The sequence below is a fragment of the Pleurodeles waltl genome, chromosome 6 (assembly GCF_031143425.1).
Source record: "Pleurodeles waltl isolate 20211129_DDA chromosome 6, aPleWal1.hap1.20221129, whole genome shotgun sequence".
NCBI lineage: Eukaryota > Metazoa > Chordata > Amphibia > Caudata > Salamandridae > Pleurodeles > Pleurodeles waltl.
In genome coordinates, this window is record NC_090445.1 from 876,277,828 (window position 1) to 876,296,226 (window position 18,399).

General features: G+C 42.1%; 1 protein-coding gene across 1 annotated transcript in view; it reads right to left on the bottom strand.

Annotated features, from left to right (window-relative positions):
* Positions 1–18,399, bottom strand: part of LOXL4 (lysyl oxidase like 4) — a 216,526-nt gene that overhangs the window by 159,672 nt on the left and 38,455 nt on the right. The window contains exon 4 of the mRNA XM_069239653.1: positions 8,438–8,643. Coding sequence (XP_069095754.1) covers positions 8,438–8,643 — 206 coding nt within the window. The remainder of the gene's footprint in view (positions 1–8,437; positions 8,644–18,399) is intronic.

Genomic DNA, 18,399 nt, shown 5'->3' on the forward strand with positions numbered 1-18,399 from the left:
CATCCTATTGACCGGGCATATCCTGAAAAAAGCAGACACAGAATAGAGAATTGCCTCTTTGAGCCAGTTAGGACCAGATGGGGTCTAGGGCCAGAACCCCTGATTCAGTGAAACTTACAAGATAAGATACAATCCTATGTAGCACCCCATACTGCCAATCCCTACAATTTCACCCAGATATAGATAACTCTGACACTCACATAGTATTCGTACAGCACACAACCCTAACCGAGTTAACATCCAACTAACTACCACTCATCCTCAAACTGCAAAATAAATATTCCAACTTACTCTCATTAATTCTTACTCTGCAGTACTCCACACTTTAGATATCACAGATCTCATAAACTATCACAAACTTGACACCCGCTTCACAGAAACGTGGCTAATGCCAACAGCTGCACAGATTGTAGACATCCTTCTCCTCACAGGCTGTACCATCCATCATGTGGACCGTGGATGTAAGAAGGGAGGAGGATACATTGCCATCCATAACTCCTCCTGGTTCTGCACCCTATGCAAGCAAGTAACACTCAAACTATAATTTCCCACTTTCTGCAACTGAGACTGCCACCTTCCTCCTCTACAGGCCTCCAGGGCAGAACAAGGACTTCATTGATGACTTCTCAAATCTCTTCCGTCTGACATGTCTACACCTCCCTTTTGGTTGACTTCAACCTCCCACTAACTACAAGCTCCAAATCTAAATCAAGAGACATCCTCTTCAACCTCCTTGATATACTCAGTGCGGTACAGCATATCAGACAACCAACACACTCCAAAGACTACATCCTCGACCTGGTATTCTCTACATCACCAACATTCCCATGCAAACCACCCATAATCCTGAATCAGACTGACCACATTTCCATCCCTTTTTTTTCCTGCTCAGCATCCTACCAACAAACCAAGTTCAACACAAAAGAGAATACAAAACCTCCTGATCCTTCTAAGACTTTTCCATGGACAACAAGATGCTTCAACTCATCCATTACTCTATCAGTGCCACATCCGATGCTAACACCCTCCTAAACAACTTCTATAATTTTTTGGAAAGCTATGAGAGCATCCACGCCCCAAATCTAACATGAAGTGCAAGCCAAGTCTTTCAGCACCTTGGTACTCTAAACAACTTGATGACAATAACGATTGATCTGTTAGCAGGGCAGAAAATGGTAGAAAATTAGCACTCCCAAGGACCTCTTGATAATAAAGTGCCTCCCTACAACACGCAGACAGCTCATCACGTTGGCCAAAGCACGTACTACATCAATATCATCAGTGAAGCCACCAACAGAAGCAGAAGGATGTTCAAAATAATGAAGTACTGCATCAAACCCCAGCTGGAACCACCAATTTCCCACTCCACAGAAAACTGCAATCCCATCAACCTCTTCTTCAGTGAAAAACAGAAGATCTACTAGCAGATCAATGACACCAAGTCTTATTCTTCTCTTACACCCACCCCTTTCTGTAGAAACCCACGGTTGTCAACCTTCAAATCCTACTCTCTCCCAGATCATGCTCAATTTCCTCAGAGCCACATCTTATGAAGATGATGTCTTGTCATTGTCATTATTCAAAGCTCTCTCTGAGGACTTACCCTTACTTACCATTGGCAATGCTTCCATCACTCAAGCGATCTTTCCAGAACCTCTCAAGACTTGCAAGATCCACCCCCTCCTAAAAGAAACCTACACTAGACTCTGATGGCCCTGCTAACAATCACACCATCACTCACCTACTATTTGTGGGAAAGATCATTGAAAAAACAGCCTATGTTCAGCTTCAAGATCGCATCACTGCTAACCATCTCCTGCACGATTACCAGCCTAGCTTCAGATCATGCTGCACCACTTACTTTATACTGCTGGACCTCACAGCTGCCTTTGACACACTGGACCTTCTTACCCTTATATGCACCTTATAGTCTTGAATGGGACTGGTTCTTCTGCCTTTCCAACTGACACCGGTTTGCTCAGATGGACCCCTCCAGGTCCCAGAACATCCATATCACCTGTGTGGACTCCCAGGTTTCCATACTTTTGCCTGTCATTTTCAGATTTTATATGGATCCACTTGGTGCTCTACTCACACATAACAGTATCAAGATTGACCAGTGTGTTGATGATACACAACACTATTTGAAAGTATCCTGGGCTCCAAACATCCCATGCCTTAAAAACCGCTGGTACATCGTTCAGACCAGGATGTTCAGTGCCTACATGATGCTCAATCCAACAAAGACATAACTTATTATCTGCCAAGAACAACAAACAAGCAACAGTACAAACCTCGCTCAATGGCATAAATCTTGATGGCTTCAAACCCTAACTTTCACCAAATGCCAAGTCACTTGGATTCCTCCAGACAACAACCTTACCCTCAAAGAACACACTTAAAAAAAAAAAAAAAAACGACTGGGTGCCAGCTCTTTCCTATAAAGGAATTAAAACTGTTTCTTCCAGAAAGTGATTTTAGAATTGCTGTTCAATCCCTCGTACTCTCACATTTGGATGGTGGTATTGCCATATTCCATGGCCTCCCAGACTTCACACTAGCACCCCTTTGGAGCACCCCACATGGTGCAGAATGTCTCATCAAGGGCCTGAAGAAGATATTATCCCCATCCTGGTGGAATTCCATTGACTCCATCTTCAAAACCAGCTGCATCATTTACAAAACGAACACGATCAGCACCCCTTCTTATCTCACCAGGACACCATCAGACTGCAGGCTGAGAAGTGTAAAAAAGAAAATCAAGACAGCAGGCCTTTTCGGTCTATATACCCAGGACACGGAACAACATCCCTCTATCCATCAGGGCAGATCACTACATCACAATGCATTGTGCATTCACAGCCAGCTTCCTCTCCTATTACTCAATGACTTTATGCTAGTCTTTGATTCTGTGCAGCATTCAGCTACCCTTTGGCTAGGTTTACAATATGGAAATATCAAATACTGACATATATACATGCATACATAAAATGTTACCAAATCTAAAAACAATGTTGACTCAAACAACCTACTTGGGGCCAGACCTGTAATCAACCACCTCCCTCCTAAAGATATGTTGTTCCACCAGGGTTCAACACAGCACAATATCATCACCACCCCAGCAGCCGTTAGGTTCATCTCTCCCTCTTTATCCCAATTTGTCAACAATCACCCCAATGCTGGACTCCCACAGAACACAGACAAGAATGCCCTGAGACTTCAAACTTGTGGTTTTGTAGATCATGCTCATAACCAGCTTTCAATCATATTAAAAACTTAGATGTTCAGAGATTCAGTACATTAGTAAGTGGTTCAAAGCTTTAGCAGGCCATTCCTTGGACCTATTGTTCAAAAAGAATATTTAAAATACAAATCCGTGTTCCAGAAACATACTTTACTGATCAATCCTACATAAGGTAAAGGTTAAGCACATCTCAGCCGAGCAAATGAATCACCTAGACTAATTGTCCCTTGGTGCAGTTTGTTGCAGCAATTTTGACTCATTGCATTTGAACTGCCCATAACTGGCTTACATTTTAAGATCATTCCAATCTAGAAGAGTCCCTGGAAATCTGTCATAGACATCTCATTGTATAATAGGAGAGGTAGATGTAAGACAGATGTCAATATAGCCGGTTTGCACTCATAATACTTGCTACCTATGTTGGAATGATTTTTGGAACAAAATCGGAGCAGGTAACATATACTCCTACTTGGGGTTCTTCAATTGTGAGGTTGTTAATATCATGAAAGGACTGTTTTTATTACCCTTAGCTGCATAATGCAGTTAATTTCCAGTCTTTGACTCTTATTTCTTAAAAACCAATCCAACTTAAATTACAAAAAAAGACCATTTTGAATGGCTGCAGACCACTTAGCTAGAGCTACTAACTAAGCTCAGTCCATACTGGACTGCCTTTTATTCTCTACTATATAGGCTGTATCAGTAGTTTGGGAAAGGTACTTGGGCACCAGGAAATTCTCATTGCTCTGTAGCAAACTCTGAATGTCGGCCCACTATTTATATCCACAGTTTCCTCTCCACTGATGAAGATTCTAAAATCTCACCCAGTGATTAGCTTCTAGAGTCAGAAAAAAATTATTTCCCCCTGCTAAACTGAGAGGGTTTAACTGGCTAATAGCCGTTTCTCAACCTATGCAAAATTATGGTGAGAGTGAAGGCAAACCAATAAACAGGAATAGTAGAGGAAAACCACCTTGTATTGTATCCTATTTTTGCTTTAATGGGAATCAGGAGTTTAGCTTAGCCTTTGGCTTGCAGGCCTGTGCCCCGTCACCTAGTGATTTTTAACCTACTTAGCTTGCTCTGCTTTTAACACATTTATTTATTTCTTCCAATATGTCTGCCATGTTTATAGTTAGGAAGATGTTTTAGTTTCACGTTATCAGTGCCACTATCAGTACGTAGGTATTCGCATTATGTACTTTCGTGTGACAGTAAAATAATGATATGTCCAAAATGAATGCTATTATTAGAGGTGTCTGTCTAAAAATCCCCTTGATCCCGCTAAATGACCCCTGGATAGGTCTGACAGGTACTTCATTGATACGAAGTCTGGAATGCATTCCACTCCCAAAAAAGCAGAAATGTATTGCAGAGGCTACAGTACTGGACTGTGATCAAACTATCAAGTGGGTGATCACAATGATACCAACCTTAATGCAATCTGAGGTAAAGTGGAGGATCACGTTTATAGTTCTTTGTACCATTGATAAGACCTACTGAACAAAGCTCCAGCTTCATCCAGAATCTGAACAGGCATTACATCAATGTATGTATGGTATTTTTGTGCAGCATAGAAGTGATCTGATAACGTTCCTTTAGTTTTCAAAACATGCTGGCTAATCAATAGACATCTGAGACTCCCCAATTCCGAAATGCAATGAACCTCAAGCTGAGGATAGCACAGAATCAAATGTGCTTCATAAAGTGCCTGAAAACTAAACTCTTTGCACTGACATTTGACTAACTTTGCACTCTGCAATATTTTTAAGGTGACATGGAGTGCTTTTCACAACTTAAAAAAAAATAGATAGTGACTTTCTGGTATGACTGATGAGCAGAGACTTAGCAGTTTATTGGTAATATATCCTTCAGACAGAAGATTAAAGTCTGAGAATATAAAATGATAAATAAGGCCCACACATTGTTTGATAAAATAGGGGCACATAGTGCCTGATTGATAAGGAATCAACACTTAATGATCAATACTGACCCCGGGGACAAACTGATTCCTCAGTGAGTAGAATATAATGATCCCTCAACAAGGCCTGCGCCCTGATTTATTAAAGAGGCACTCATGAAGATTTTATCCATCTAAATGATACAACTTATTGCACTGTCAGGGGTAGTAATAACTATATAAATGCAATTACAATACAATATAACTTATTGAGCACACCATCATGGCTGCCTACTAATTCCTCAGAAAAGAACACAGTCTTGGGCTGATAAAATGATTGCAAAGAAGCTCCAAAATGCATCAGACTTAGCCACAAAAAGTTAGATACAAACTAAAAAAAGGTATTGTGTATTCGAAGCACACCAACACGCTAATCAAGATTCATTTTACTGTATTTGCAAATTACTGCCAAACCTTCTGTGCCCGGATCCACCAGTGAATCATACGTCCACGGGTTCCTATGTGTTTTTCTTGCATTTGTGTACACCTCTACTGTGGCCCATGTTATTATCTATGGTACACTCCTGGCCTGCCCTGCTTTCACAAGCATCTCAGATGGTAGTATTTGGTAGCGTTTCTAACGGTTTGTAGACAAATACAATCGGATTCCTGGAGGTCATCCATAGGAAATCGTTTCCTTTCTTGAATTGTCATTACTCCTGTCTGCTTTGCTCTTTCTATTTGGCTGAAAGGAAAATTCTGTAGCTGTTAACATGGTATCACCTGCCCATTGGTTGCAGAAAACTGTCTGCCATGCATGCACAGTTCAACCTGTTAATTCACACCCATGTTCTAGTACTCGATCAGTAAGGTGTTTTGAATCACACACATATTCTCACTGCAATCTGGCTGCAGACAACTGTCACAAACAGCAGTGTAACTAACACTTAATTAAACCTATTCTTAGAGTGGGCTTGGTTATGCCCCCGGCTCATGACTGAATGCTTTTCTTGTTTATTTCAACTCCCTGCTCCTGCTTTGATTGCTTCTGTTCCTATGATTGTTTTGTCTCTCCTATGTAGAAGATATGTTTCCTCCTCATTTTCAATTGGTTATGTGTATCCTTCCATTACTGACACTCAGAAAATTCAGCTTCTATTTTTTTAAACATCTCAGACTAGGCACTTCCTGGGAGTGCCTGTTCTGTTTCTTTCTTGTACCTTCGATGAATGCTTAGTATTCTTTGTAATCACCCCATTTGCATGAGCACCCAATGTGTTAACGATCTTAGAAGTATAGAAAATAATGTTCCAAATTGGCTGAACAGTATGTTTATGCTTCACAAATAGTTGCCACATTGCATGTAGGTGCAACAATGCAGCCATTTTGGAACTATGGGGGTCATTACGAGGCTGTCTGTTCAAGGACTGCCAGACTTGCGGTCACGGTCGGACCGCCGCACTCCAGGTGGTCCGACTGCCACATTACGACCCTGGCAGTCAGACTGCCAGGGTTCCTGACAGGCTGACGGTTGTCGGGGTTGTGCTCAGCCACAGCGGCGCTGAACTCAGCGCTGCAGTGCTGATCACAACCCCACTTACTGCCAGCCTTTCCATAGCAGGAACCCCGCCATGGAAAGGCTGGCGGTAAGCAAGTGCAGGGGGCCACCCTGCGCAGCACCATCGGAATGCACACTTTCTGCTATGCAGACAGTGTGCATTTCGAGGATGCTAGTGTGCTACGGTATCAGCTTTGGCTCCCCTAAGGAGCCGCGGTCAGTACGGTAGCACTGTTTCCACCGGTCAGCCTGGCGGGAACATCGTATTACAATGTTCCAGCCAGAAAGCCCGGCGGAAACATTGTAATATGACTGGGGAGAGTCACTGGCAAGGCGATGGCGTTCTTCCCACAGCATTGGCGGTCCCGTGACGGGACCGCCAATGTCCTATTAAGGCTCTATATTGTCTCTATTTCCAAAATGGCTGCAATGTCGCATGTACACGCAACTTCGTGGCCAAATTGGAACTATATACAACACTATTTCTCGATGACCCCGCCACTATTGCATAACTCACTGCCAGCATAATTCAGCAAGCATTGTAGAGCCAACAGCACAGACAAAGAGAGACACATTTAATTTGCCAATGCTTGACTTAGAGTAGAACACACACACACACATGACCCCTTACCTGGTCCTTGGCATCACAACCTGACCAAATCCCTTCCCCAAAGTGTATTCTAGGATCTCTGCACACAAAATCATTGATGTCTGTTCTGAACACAATTTATCAGTTGAGCAAAACCATTCTTGTCTTGGTAAAGAGTTTATAGGTGGGTGAAACATTTCCCCACCCTTATGCACTCTGGCCAATTGTCTTTTCCACATTCAATCTACTTTAACGTCATGACGAATTGTGAGTACTCACACTTTTCACAAGTCACATGGCACACTAATAGGTATTCAGCAGGCCAATTCCCTCTTCCTCATTCGTGTGCAATGTTTCAATCACATTGCACCTCACATTGAAGCTGTAGATTTAAGTCTTCACAGGCTACCAGCTGATTCGACTTTAGGTTTGGTGCATCCCTTTCAAAACCATCCATTTTGGCACTCCCAGAAAATAAATTGAACATCTCTAGTTGGACTGGTGATCTAAAGTGAGACACCCTCTGCTTTCTCACATTCCCCTACACTGAAATAAAAGCACACTGATTGCAAACTTGTTTAAAGACGCCCCCAAAATATGAATCCGTCTCCCTTTTGAACTCCGGGTTCCCAAGCACTGACCAGCCCGAACTGTAGTAGTATGCACCCAGTAGTTAAGATGCTGCTAATTACATATGCGCAATGGGTGTAACTGAATGGGACTCAGAAATATTTTCTGCTCTTTCTGTAATACCAAATTGCCGTGGCAGCATAAAAATGCGTGTAAACATTTACTGCACGACTGTGGACGTCTGTGCAAACTGACTCCAACATTTTTCTAGTTTTTCAAAGTTTCTTAAAAAATGTAAATATGATTTTGCATAGCCGCTTTTTGGATTATAAAGAGCTTGTTTCTCTTTTATTTATTTTTTATGTTTAACATATTCTGCAGCATCAACGTTGCACATTTTTAAGTGCATTTCCCTCCTTCGTTGTGCTTCAAAATGTGATGTTTCAAATGTAATGCTGAAAATCATCATATACAACAATCTGACATGCGTATTTGAAAATAAATTAATAAAAACACAAACCCGCGACTTTACTAAGGCCCCTTTCTTGTCACGGTTGTAAAGCACAATCGTGGTACCTGTAGAATTTGTCGTTAGGCTGCATCTCTCCTGGGAATCCCATCATGCCACACACCACTTTGCTGTTTCTCATGGTCCAGTCCGTACTGCAGACCTGCCTCCACCGTCCTGCGTGTTTTATCTCCACAATCCCCTCAGTCACAGGAGCGCTCGCCTTGGCTCGTGCCAGAATTGGCTTGATCCGAATCTCCTCAATTTTCATTCCCTGAATAAAATAAAAACATATTTAGAACACATTTAGAGTTCTTTCTTTCTCAGGGATTAAGATCACAGCCAGGAGAGGTTAAGTCATTCTCCAGTGTAGAGCAGAATGATTAAAATATCTTTGAAATATGAGTCAACCGCGTGATCAGATAGGCAGCTATTGTTTAATTACTGTCCGCTCGATACAGTGTAATAGACCTCATAGGCGTGGCCACAGAGTTCTTTTACGCAGTGGCGAACAAAAGGCCCCCGCAGCGCGAGGTGGCCCCAGCCATCAGAGCCCCCCTCAGCACAGGACCTGACCTGAGTGAGTCGGGGGTGGGGGCCTCTGTGAGTTTTGCAGAGGGCCCCTCTTCAGATTCGTTACGCCACTGCTTTCTGCTTTTACCAACACAGCTTCCCGATTGACCAGGCGAATAATTGCGCAAAAGGATTCTGATCATGGGCTCACGTGTGGACAATCTCTGCGCATTGACATGTGCAGCTGGCTCGAGCAGCCATCACTACTGAGGTTGAGATAGGAGGGCCGGGTTAAAGAGTCAGAAGGGTGGAACAGGATTAATAGTACAGAAACAGTGAGAATACCTGCAAGTAGTGAGGTCAAAGGAGTGAGGAGCGACGTTTGGTTAGAGAGTGAGGGTAAGGAATAATGGGCGCATGAGCAGGGAAACAGGGGGAGGCAGGTTCGGGAAAATGACCTGGAGATTAAAGAAGGTTGATTTGGGCGATTTACAGTCGTTCCTCTGCTTGAATGTTTTCCATTGCATTATTTCGCCCGCAAAGCAATTTATTTACGTAGTTGTTTACATAGATTACTGGAATCTATTCTTCATCAGTGCCGAGTAATTCGTCTTAATTTTTTTTTCTTTGCATTGTGGTACACGTAGTACTTGAAATGGGAAAAACAAAAATCTAAGTGCCAGAATGCGAAAAGTAAGCTACCCAACCTTGACATGGAGAAGTTCCTAATAGGAAAAGTAAAACAGCATTCTCAAAATGCAAAAAGTGTTCAAGGAGCGGTTGAAAGTGTCACACATGACATACGCACAAATTACTTACAGACGTTTGGCATTTTGGGGAGTGGTAGTTGCACTGATGGCCAATCACTTGCCTAGGTCTGGCGTTACTCAAGACCTTTACTGTTACTAAACTTACATGTGTAAAATGTATACTTATAGGGACTTTCAGACCACTCTCTTCCCCCATTGGTTTGAGATTAAGTCACATGTTTCCGCCCACTACAGCATACAGCATGGGGTAATGGGTCAGTCTACTTCAACGACTGGCTAACTTCGCTGTCAGTGACAGCATTCGGCCCTTTCAGAAAGACATATACACACATTAGTCTCATTCAGTACCATGACCATGGAAATGTGTACTTTTTGTTACCAATAAAATATATTTGCCTTTAGACAATCTATATTTATATTTATATAGATTGTCTAAATGTATATATGGATTGACCATGGCCCATCATCTTTCCCTACAATTATGCTTTACAAAAACCATGACAAAACAAAACAAGCTTTGACAAAGACAAATGTCTAGCAGCCAACGCCACACCAATTGGCTTTGCCAATGCGTGTTTAGAAGTTTGACTGTCAGCAGTTACCTTCAATCAGATGTGTGCATTTCAAGCTCTGGTTTTTACTTTGCTATACTTTCTGTCATTTTCTCACTTCAAATCTAGTTTCTAAATGCCAAGAATAAATCAGTTTTGGACTGTTTACTTTTAAATCTGGCTCCTTCATAAAGACAATCACCAAATTGCTCCGAAGGACTCGGGGCCACTTACCCAAGTGCTGGACACTTAGCATTTTGTTGGATTGAGATACCAGACCTACACCTACACAATTACCTTTTCCCTGACTGGGTCACTCAAGTTTTCACTCTAATCTCTTCGAATAATTAGCATACTGATTTCCACCACTTTAAATCAGTCGGGGTCCTACTCCCTTTGTTATTCAGGAGACTTGTGTTATTTACTTTGACATGGAAATATCTTAAAATCACTATACAAAAGACATTTAAATAAGACACGCAGAGGCCCAATACCTGTTCCCCGTTATATCTGGTGGGCGATATTAGGGACAGAATTATTTGCTTGATTTATTATGGGTCCTTTTGCGGGCATAGCTCAAAAAACATATACGGTAGATATGTCACTTTCTCCCCAAAGTTCCTTATTGTTACTGTGCATAGTACATTTCCTTTGCCCGGTAGAAACCACTAACTAGCCAGTTTCACCTACCTAATTTGTTGAGGCAATATCTTAATATCATCCACTCACTTGATGTAGATAACAAAAGAGTCCCAATAAAAAAAAACTAAAAAAAACGTCCCTGTCAATAACCGTTAATGAATTGTAGTTTTAGGCAGTTAGAGAATTAAAAACATATCTTTCTTTATCCCTTCTAGTGATGGAAAATATGTCTGTGACGCATCTTTACTTCTCCGAAACCCCTGGAAAAACGGGCAGTCTTGAACTTAGAATTAAATTTCACTACACCTATAGGTCTTGTACTTGTTTGATTCTTCCCAAGCAATCCAAGCTACAAAATTATTTTGTTACCACAAAATCTAATTAAGCCAGTCGCGTGACCGCTAAATGACTGAAATCTCAACCAGACAGCCAAAGCGTCCACAAGTTAAGAGTAAAATATTCAATCTAGAAGTACAGACCTACTCTTGAGTTGTTGTGAATTTACTTGCTGTTGCCTTTGTTTTGAATACTTTTATTTATGAACTACACAAGAAAATTATTCTTCCTTATTCTCAAAAGTTTCAAAGTTTATTGAAAGATCGAAATATTATTTGATCGTCATACAGCAAATAAAACGATTCACCATTCAATTCAATAATTGCATACTTTAAATAATAAAAAGATAAATAGAAAACTCTGACTTACTTAAATTCATAAAATGGAATAAAAATGAAAAACATCTCAAAATTGGTATTATACATTAATAAAATTGCTCTTAATTTCAGAGCAAGAGCCACTAGAATTTCAATAGCTATTTTGTCTAACGGCCCAGGCTGTGAAAACAAATGTGAAGACTGGCACCACTACCACTTGGGCTGTTTCGCTCTTACAAATTCTGAGAGTGTTAATTTGGTCTGTAATTAATAGATTCCTGTGTAAGTAGACAATCCACCTCCTTCTAGGCAAAGTATATTTAGGACCAAAAAAAGTAGATGTTTGTCCATTTCGTCGGTACAAGTGCAAAATCGGCAACTTCTGGTGCCATCTACCTAAGAAGCACAACATGGGATAAAAACAGCTATAGGGAGGGTACCATACCTAAACTGCAGGAACAATCTACGGATGCGTAATGGTATGATTTAGTCTAGGAATTCTTTGTGAAATAAAAAACATTTTGTCAGTGTACCTCTACTGCTGTCCTGTTCGATTCTTATGTTTGCCAACTCCAAATATCTTTGCCTAACCATTAGGAAGGCATTAATTGTGGTAACCCATGGGACATCCCAAAACTCTAGTAGTCGCAGGTCAGGCCATGCTTTCTTCATATTCTTTAACCACTCAATATTCAACGTTGCCTGCTTACACCATCTTAACCTCACTGAGGCCAGACCTATAGCTTTGGAGTTTTGCTAGTGGTCCATAAACGGACCCAATACAATTGCAGTCTCAATGCTGCCAACTCAGCAACGGGATGGATTCCAACGTCAGCAGTGCCAGGCAACAGTGGAGTACCCTTCTCTACACCTGTGATGGTGCTAAGAAAATGATTCTCCTTGACGCACAGGATACTCAAATTACGTCGCTCCAGGAGTTCTACCCCATATAGAGCTCAACTCCTTACCTGCATTTTATACATGTCTAACGCATGATTAACTGTGAACCACAGTGCTTTCTTCACCATTCTAATAACAGCCCCCTGCTCGGTGGCTTGTAGCCTGAGAGCTTTTAGGTAACTGAGGGAGCCAGGACCCAGAATCCATCAGTTTCACACTTAAATAATCAATCTCAGCAACCCTTGCCAATACCTCATTATTCAGTAAAACCACACCATGGAGCCTCTTTCTTTTTGTAAATGTCATCAACTTGGTCTCAGCAAGATTTACTTCCAAGTCGAAATCTTTACAAAATGCACTAAAGCTGTTCACTTGGTTTAGCAACCCCATCCTGGTATTACTTAACAGAAGGGTATCATCAGCATAAAATAGGCCTGGGATTTTCTGTCCTGCTAGTGAGGGCGGGGGGGTCATTGACATAGTTAATTAACTACCCAATGCAATTATTAATGTAAAGCAAAAAGAGGGTACCATATTGGATCCGCATGTAGCTCCCTTCATGTAGAAAGAAGTATGCTAATATTTAATAATTCTTTCGGGACCCCCACCTTCCAAAGAGTAGCCTATAACTTCCCTCGGGGGACTAAATCAAAGGCCACACAGAGGTCTTTAAACACCACATGTAAATCTCCTCCTCCTAGATCCACAGTCTTCCACTTAATCTGCATAGGTCTAAACACTTGCTCAATGGAACTAGTTGAAGGTCTAAATTGAAGGTTTAAGTCCTGCTTGTAGATTTGAAATCACATTATTCTCATCAATCCAGTCGACTAATTGATCCAAGAGCTGTCTCTACAAAAAAATCATCTGAAGGTTATCCAGAAGGCTAATTGGACGGACGTTTGCTGGATCACTAGGACTTGCCTTTTTAAATATGGCCACAATTTCAACCCCCTTCCATGTCTGGGGAAGAGGAGCAGCGGTGGTAATTGCATCTGCGATTGTATTATTTATGGCACCCAAAAACGGGTATTAGATGTATACAGATTGCCAGGAATTCTGTCCAGACCAAAGGCCTTCCCTTGTTTAAGTGCATTGACTGCTGCTAAGGTTTCTTTTAGTGTGGACTCCAACAGGGCTGCAGTCTCCTAACTATCAAATTGGGTGGCTCCACATTAAATTCTAGACCAGAAGGGCAATAATAAAGGTTGCTACAGTGGGCTGTCCATTCACATGGGAGTATTGAGGACCCAGTTGGGAATTGCAGCTTTCCATTACAGATAACAAGAAACCCAAAAAATATTTGGTCATTGTTTCTGCCGGCTTTATATAAACAAGCACACAGTTTATCTTCCCATTCTCTTTTTTGCTTGCTTTAGTTCATTCCTATAAGTGGATCTAGTGCTTCTTATCTCTCCAATATCACCAGCCTTAATTGCAGCTAATAGAGTATTGATTGGCCTTCCTGCAGCTTTGTTTAAATCACCCACTTTTACAAGGTTGTCTATCCAAATTAGAAGACCTACACACACATAAAATTGGCCCTCAATATCTCAAAAACATGCAAAGGCTTATTCATAATATTCCCACAATCATCCCAAAATGTCAGCACAGCCTCCATATGAGCACCAAGAGACTCATATAGTGTGGCTATTGCCTCCGGGGAATGGTTGACAGTCTCCCATTTTACATTTCCACCATTATTAGTAATTTTCCCTGGAGTTTGGCGAAGTATAGAAGATAGAAGCAAATTGCTGATGGAAAGTACTAAAGTGTCGTGGTCACTTTTATCATGTTGAAGCACCTTCATATCAGTCATGTATTTCCATAATCTGATATTTAATAGGACATAGTTAATTAGACTTTTATAAAACCCACACATGAATGTTGGAGCAAAATGGATATCAGAGGGCAAACAGCCATTAAAAGGACAAAACCCTTGTGCCAAGGCAATATCTAGCGATAATACCTAGCACCTGCAAAGCTGCTCTTGATAAACATCTTCAAGGGGACGCATTAGGTTCTGGTATATGCCAATCTTGGTCTTCCTTGCAGGTTATCTCCCATGATGATTATGTGATATGATTCTTTGGAACCTGAGGAAAGTGTCTAATGTATGAAATGTAGCTGACTCGCAATTTTTGGCCACGCTTCGAGTATGTCTGTTAATTAGCACTATGCAAACCTCCTACCCAAGGAGCGTACCATCCTTGAATATAATTAGATCCTAGACTTAGTTCAGACACAGTGCAATCGAGTGCCACACTTATCCATATGCATAAACCACTGAATGGTCGCCCCATTACCAACCCACTTGCTGGGATCCAAAAACTCTTGTATCCATTTCTATAGATTGGTCCAGCGGCCAAGTTTCCCAGAAAAAACATGTTGGGTACTGATTAATAAAATTCCCCCATGATGGATTGTTTAATTTGGACCTGATCCCTGTAATATTCCAGCTCAGGATACGCACCATAGAATCCATAGTAGTTACGGCAGTAACACCTGATACTTCCTTCTCACTCCCACCCTCCCTTTTGCCGAGACTGGTATTGCAACAGTCGTGGGTTAGTCAATCAACTTACTCCAATACATCAAAGGGGGTATGAACCAATACATTATAAAACCCACTGTGGCATTGCAAATCAGTTGGGTGAGGTTTTTACGCTAGAATGAGACCCTAGCAACGACAGAGTTGGTCATTCCAGTAAAAAAAGGCAGGATTACAAAAATAACTCAAGAGCAAAGCGACAGTTTTCTATACCCGGCCCTGTGTCCGCACCACATCGCTCAACAACTTTCATTACACAATCCCCAGGACGATCTACCCGACCCTGCACAATCCAACCCACCCTGCATGTAATGAATATACTGAGTGCCATTTTGGTGGAAACTTTCTTATTTCTAATCAACAACTGCAAACATTTGTTGGCAAGGACCTCGTACATTTCTTTCTGTCCTTTGCACAGCTTTGGGACTCCCAAAGGAACAATCACATAAGGGGAGGATGCAGAGGGCAAATTAATAACTGGGAGCTTATGACTGTGGACAGTGTCAATAGTCTTACTCAGTGCATTGCTTCATCTGGTCAATGATGATTGTTCCCCTCAGGGGCTTCTAGCCCTGGATAGTGGTAAAGATAGAGCAGGAAGGGGCCTATGTTGGCACAGTTTCGAGCAGTGCATTTATGGGGTAAAGTAGAGATACTTGACGCAACCACTGGTCCGACTGCATCAGCGCAGCTCATAACCTGCTGGGATTGTGGATACATATTTAAAGTATCTTTAAGCATTTGGTCAATTTTCGCGTGTTAGAAATGGGACCTTTGGTTGGCAGTCAGGTTACCCCCTGTCCAAGCAAGGACCCTCACTCTAGTCAGGGTAGTCGCACACAATCCAAATTATCCTGTGCCCATCCTCTGGTAGCTTGGCACTGAGCAGTCAGGATTAACTTAGAAGGCAATGTGTAAAGTATTTGTGCAATAAATCATACAATAACACTATATAGCTCCACAGAAATACACCACACAGTGTTTAGAAAAATATATAATATTTATCTGATAAGATGCAGGTCAAAACGATTAAAATGCAAAAAGTGTATGTTGAGATATCAATGTAGAAGTGATATAAAGTGTTTTAAGTCTTTTAAACGCAATCAGAGTCTCTTTCAAGCACAAAGTACCTGGTTCGCGTGAAAAATCTCCGCAAAGAACCACAGAGGAGGAGATGCATGGAAACAAAGGGGTGTGCGTCGATTTCTTAGGCCACACACGCCAATGCGTCATTTAGTTTTCATGCAGGGATGGCTGTGTGTCGATTTCTGGCACTCAGTCGTGGATCCTCTTCAGGTTGCGGGGTTTTCGGATGCCCCGGGGGCGATCGTGGATTTCCTGCGCTGGCAGGATGAACTCACAAAAACTGCGTTGATTCGGTGGGCGTTGTGTGGATTTTTCTACCGCACGGCAGGCGCTGTGTCACTTCCTCTCTGGAAGTCAGGCTGCATTGTTCCGGCTCAGCTGTGCGTCGATCTGGTGGGCCGTGCATTGAGTTTCTGGTCGCTACGCTGGCGCTGCATTGATCTTCTCAATGTGGTCGGGCTGCATCGTTCCGGTTTGGCGTGCAGTGAATTTTTCACCGCGGTGCAGGCTGTGTGTCGTTTCTGGCAGGCTGTGCGTCAAATTTCACCACACAATGAGTCCTTCTTGTAGAGATGGAGTCTTTTTGGTCCTGAGACTTCAGGGAACAGGGGGCAAGCTCTATCCAAGCCCTTGGAGAGCACTTCTTCGCCAGAGAGCAGCAAGGCAGCAGGGCAACAGCAAGGCAGCAGTCCTTCACAGAAAGCAGAGAGGTGAGTCCTTTGAGCTGCCAGGGAGGTCTTCTTGGCAGGATGCAGGTTCTGGAGTAGGTTCTCTTCTGCAGGAGGTGTCTGAGTTGGTAGGGCGGGCCCTGTTTAAATACCCAAATGTGCCTTTGAAGTGAGGGAGACTTCAAAGAGTGGCTTAGAAGTGCACAAGGTCCCCTTTCAGTTCAATCCTGTCTGCCAGGGTCCCAGTAGGGGGTGTGGCAGCCCTTTGTGTGAGGGTAGGCTACTGTCCTTTGACATGCAAGTGTCAGGCCCTCCACCCTCCCAGCCCAGGAAGACCCATTCAAAATGCAGTTGTATGCAAGTGAGGAAGACTATCCTGTGTTTGGGGTATGTCTGAGTGAATGCACAAGGGAGCTGTCAACTAAACCCAGCCAGACGTTGATTGTAAGGCATAAAATGACTTAAGTGCAGAGAAATGCTCACTTTCTAAAAGTGGCATTTCTAAAATAGTAATATTAAATCCAACTTCACCAGTCAGCAGGATTTTGAATCACCATTCTGGCCATACTAAATATGACCTTCCTACTCCTTTCAGATCAGCAGCTACCCCTCAAACAATATATGAGGGCAATGAAGGGAGCAGGCCTCACAGCAGTGTAAAAACAAATTTAGGATTTTTACACTACCAGGACATGTAAACTACATAGGTACATGCCCTGCCTTTTGCCTACACAGCACCCTGCCCTGTGGGCTACCTAGGGCACACCTTAGGGGTGACTTATATGTAGAAAAAGGAGAGTTTTAGGCTTGGCAAGTACTTTTAAATGCCAAGTCGAATTGGCAGTGAAACTGCACACACAGGCCTTGCAATGGCAGGCCTGACACAAGGTTAAAGGGCTACTTAAGTGGGTGGCACAATCAGTGCTGCAGGCCCACTAGTAGCATTTAATCTACAGGCCGTGGGCAGATATAGTGCACTTTACTAGGGACTTATAAGTACATTAAATAGTCCAATTGGGTATGATCCAATGTTACCATGTTTAAAGGGAGAGAGCATATGCACTTTATCACTGTTTACCACTGGTAAAGTGAGCAGAGTCTAAAAAACCAGCAAAAACAGTATCTAAAAAGTGGAGGGAGGCAGGCAAAAAGTTAGGGGTGACCACCCTAAGGCTGTCAGGTCTACCATCGCGCCAATATTGGTGAAAGGTCAGTTTGTTTGGGCTTGTTTATTTCTAATCGTGGTATCATCAACTTGCGGAGGAGCAACTGCACACCTGTCCATTTTCCATTAATAGAGGTCGTTGGAAGCAGGAGCTTTCACATCTTACAGAAGCTGATGCAGGAGCAAGTTAGTTAGTGCTAGGCTTATTGACCCACTGAAAAGTAAAATCCAGTTAGGTTCTCAGAATATATATTTGTGGACCTACTTTCATATTGTATCCTTGTTAAGTCTGTAAAAAGTAACTTAATGTAAATATGTTGGTGTTGACAATCCCTGAGACTCAATCATAGAGTAGCTGCCATGGAGGTTTTTTCTTGATTTTTTTTTTATAAATCATTTTTTTGGATTGTAGTAGGAGATATCATACCCTAAAAAGCGATTGGGCAGAATATTGTTTATTATAACCAAATGTAATTGTTTTGCTGATAAATAAACAAATATCCATCCATCAGCCATGTCCATTTTTCACAT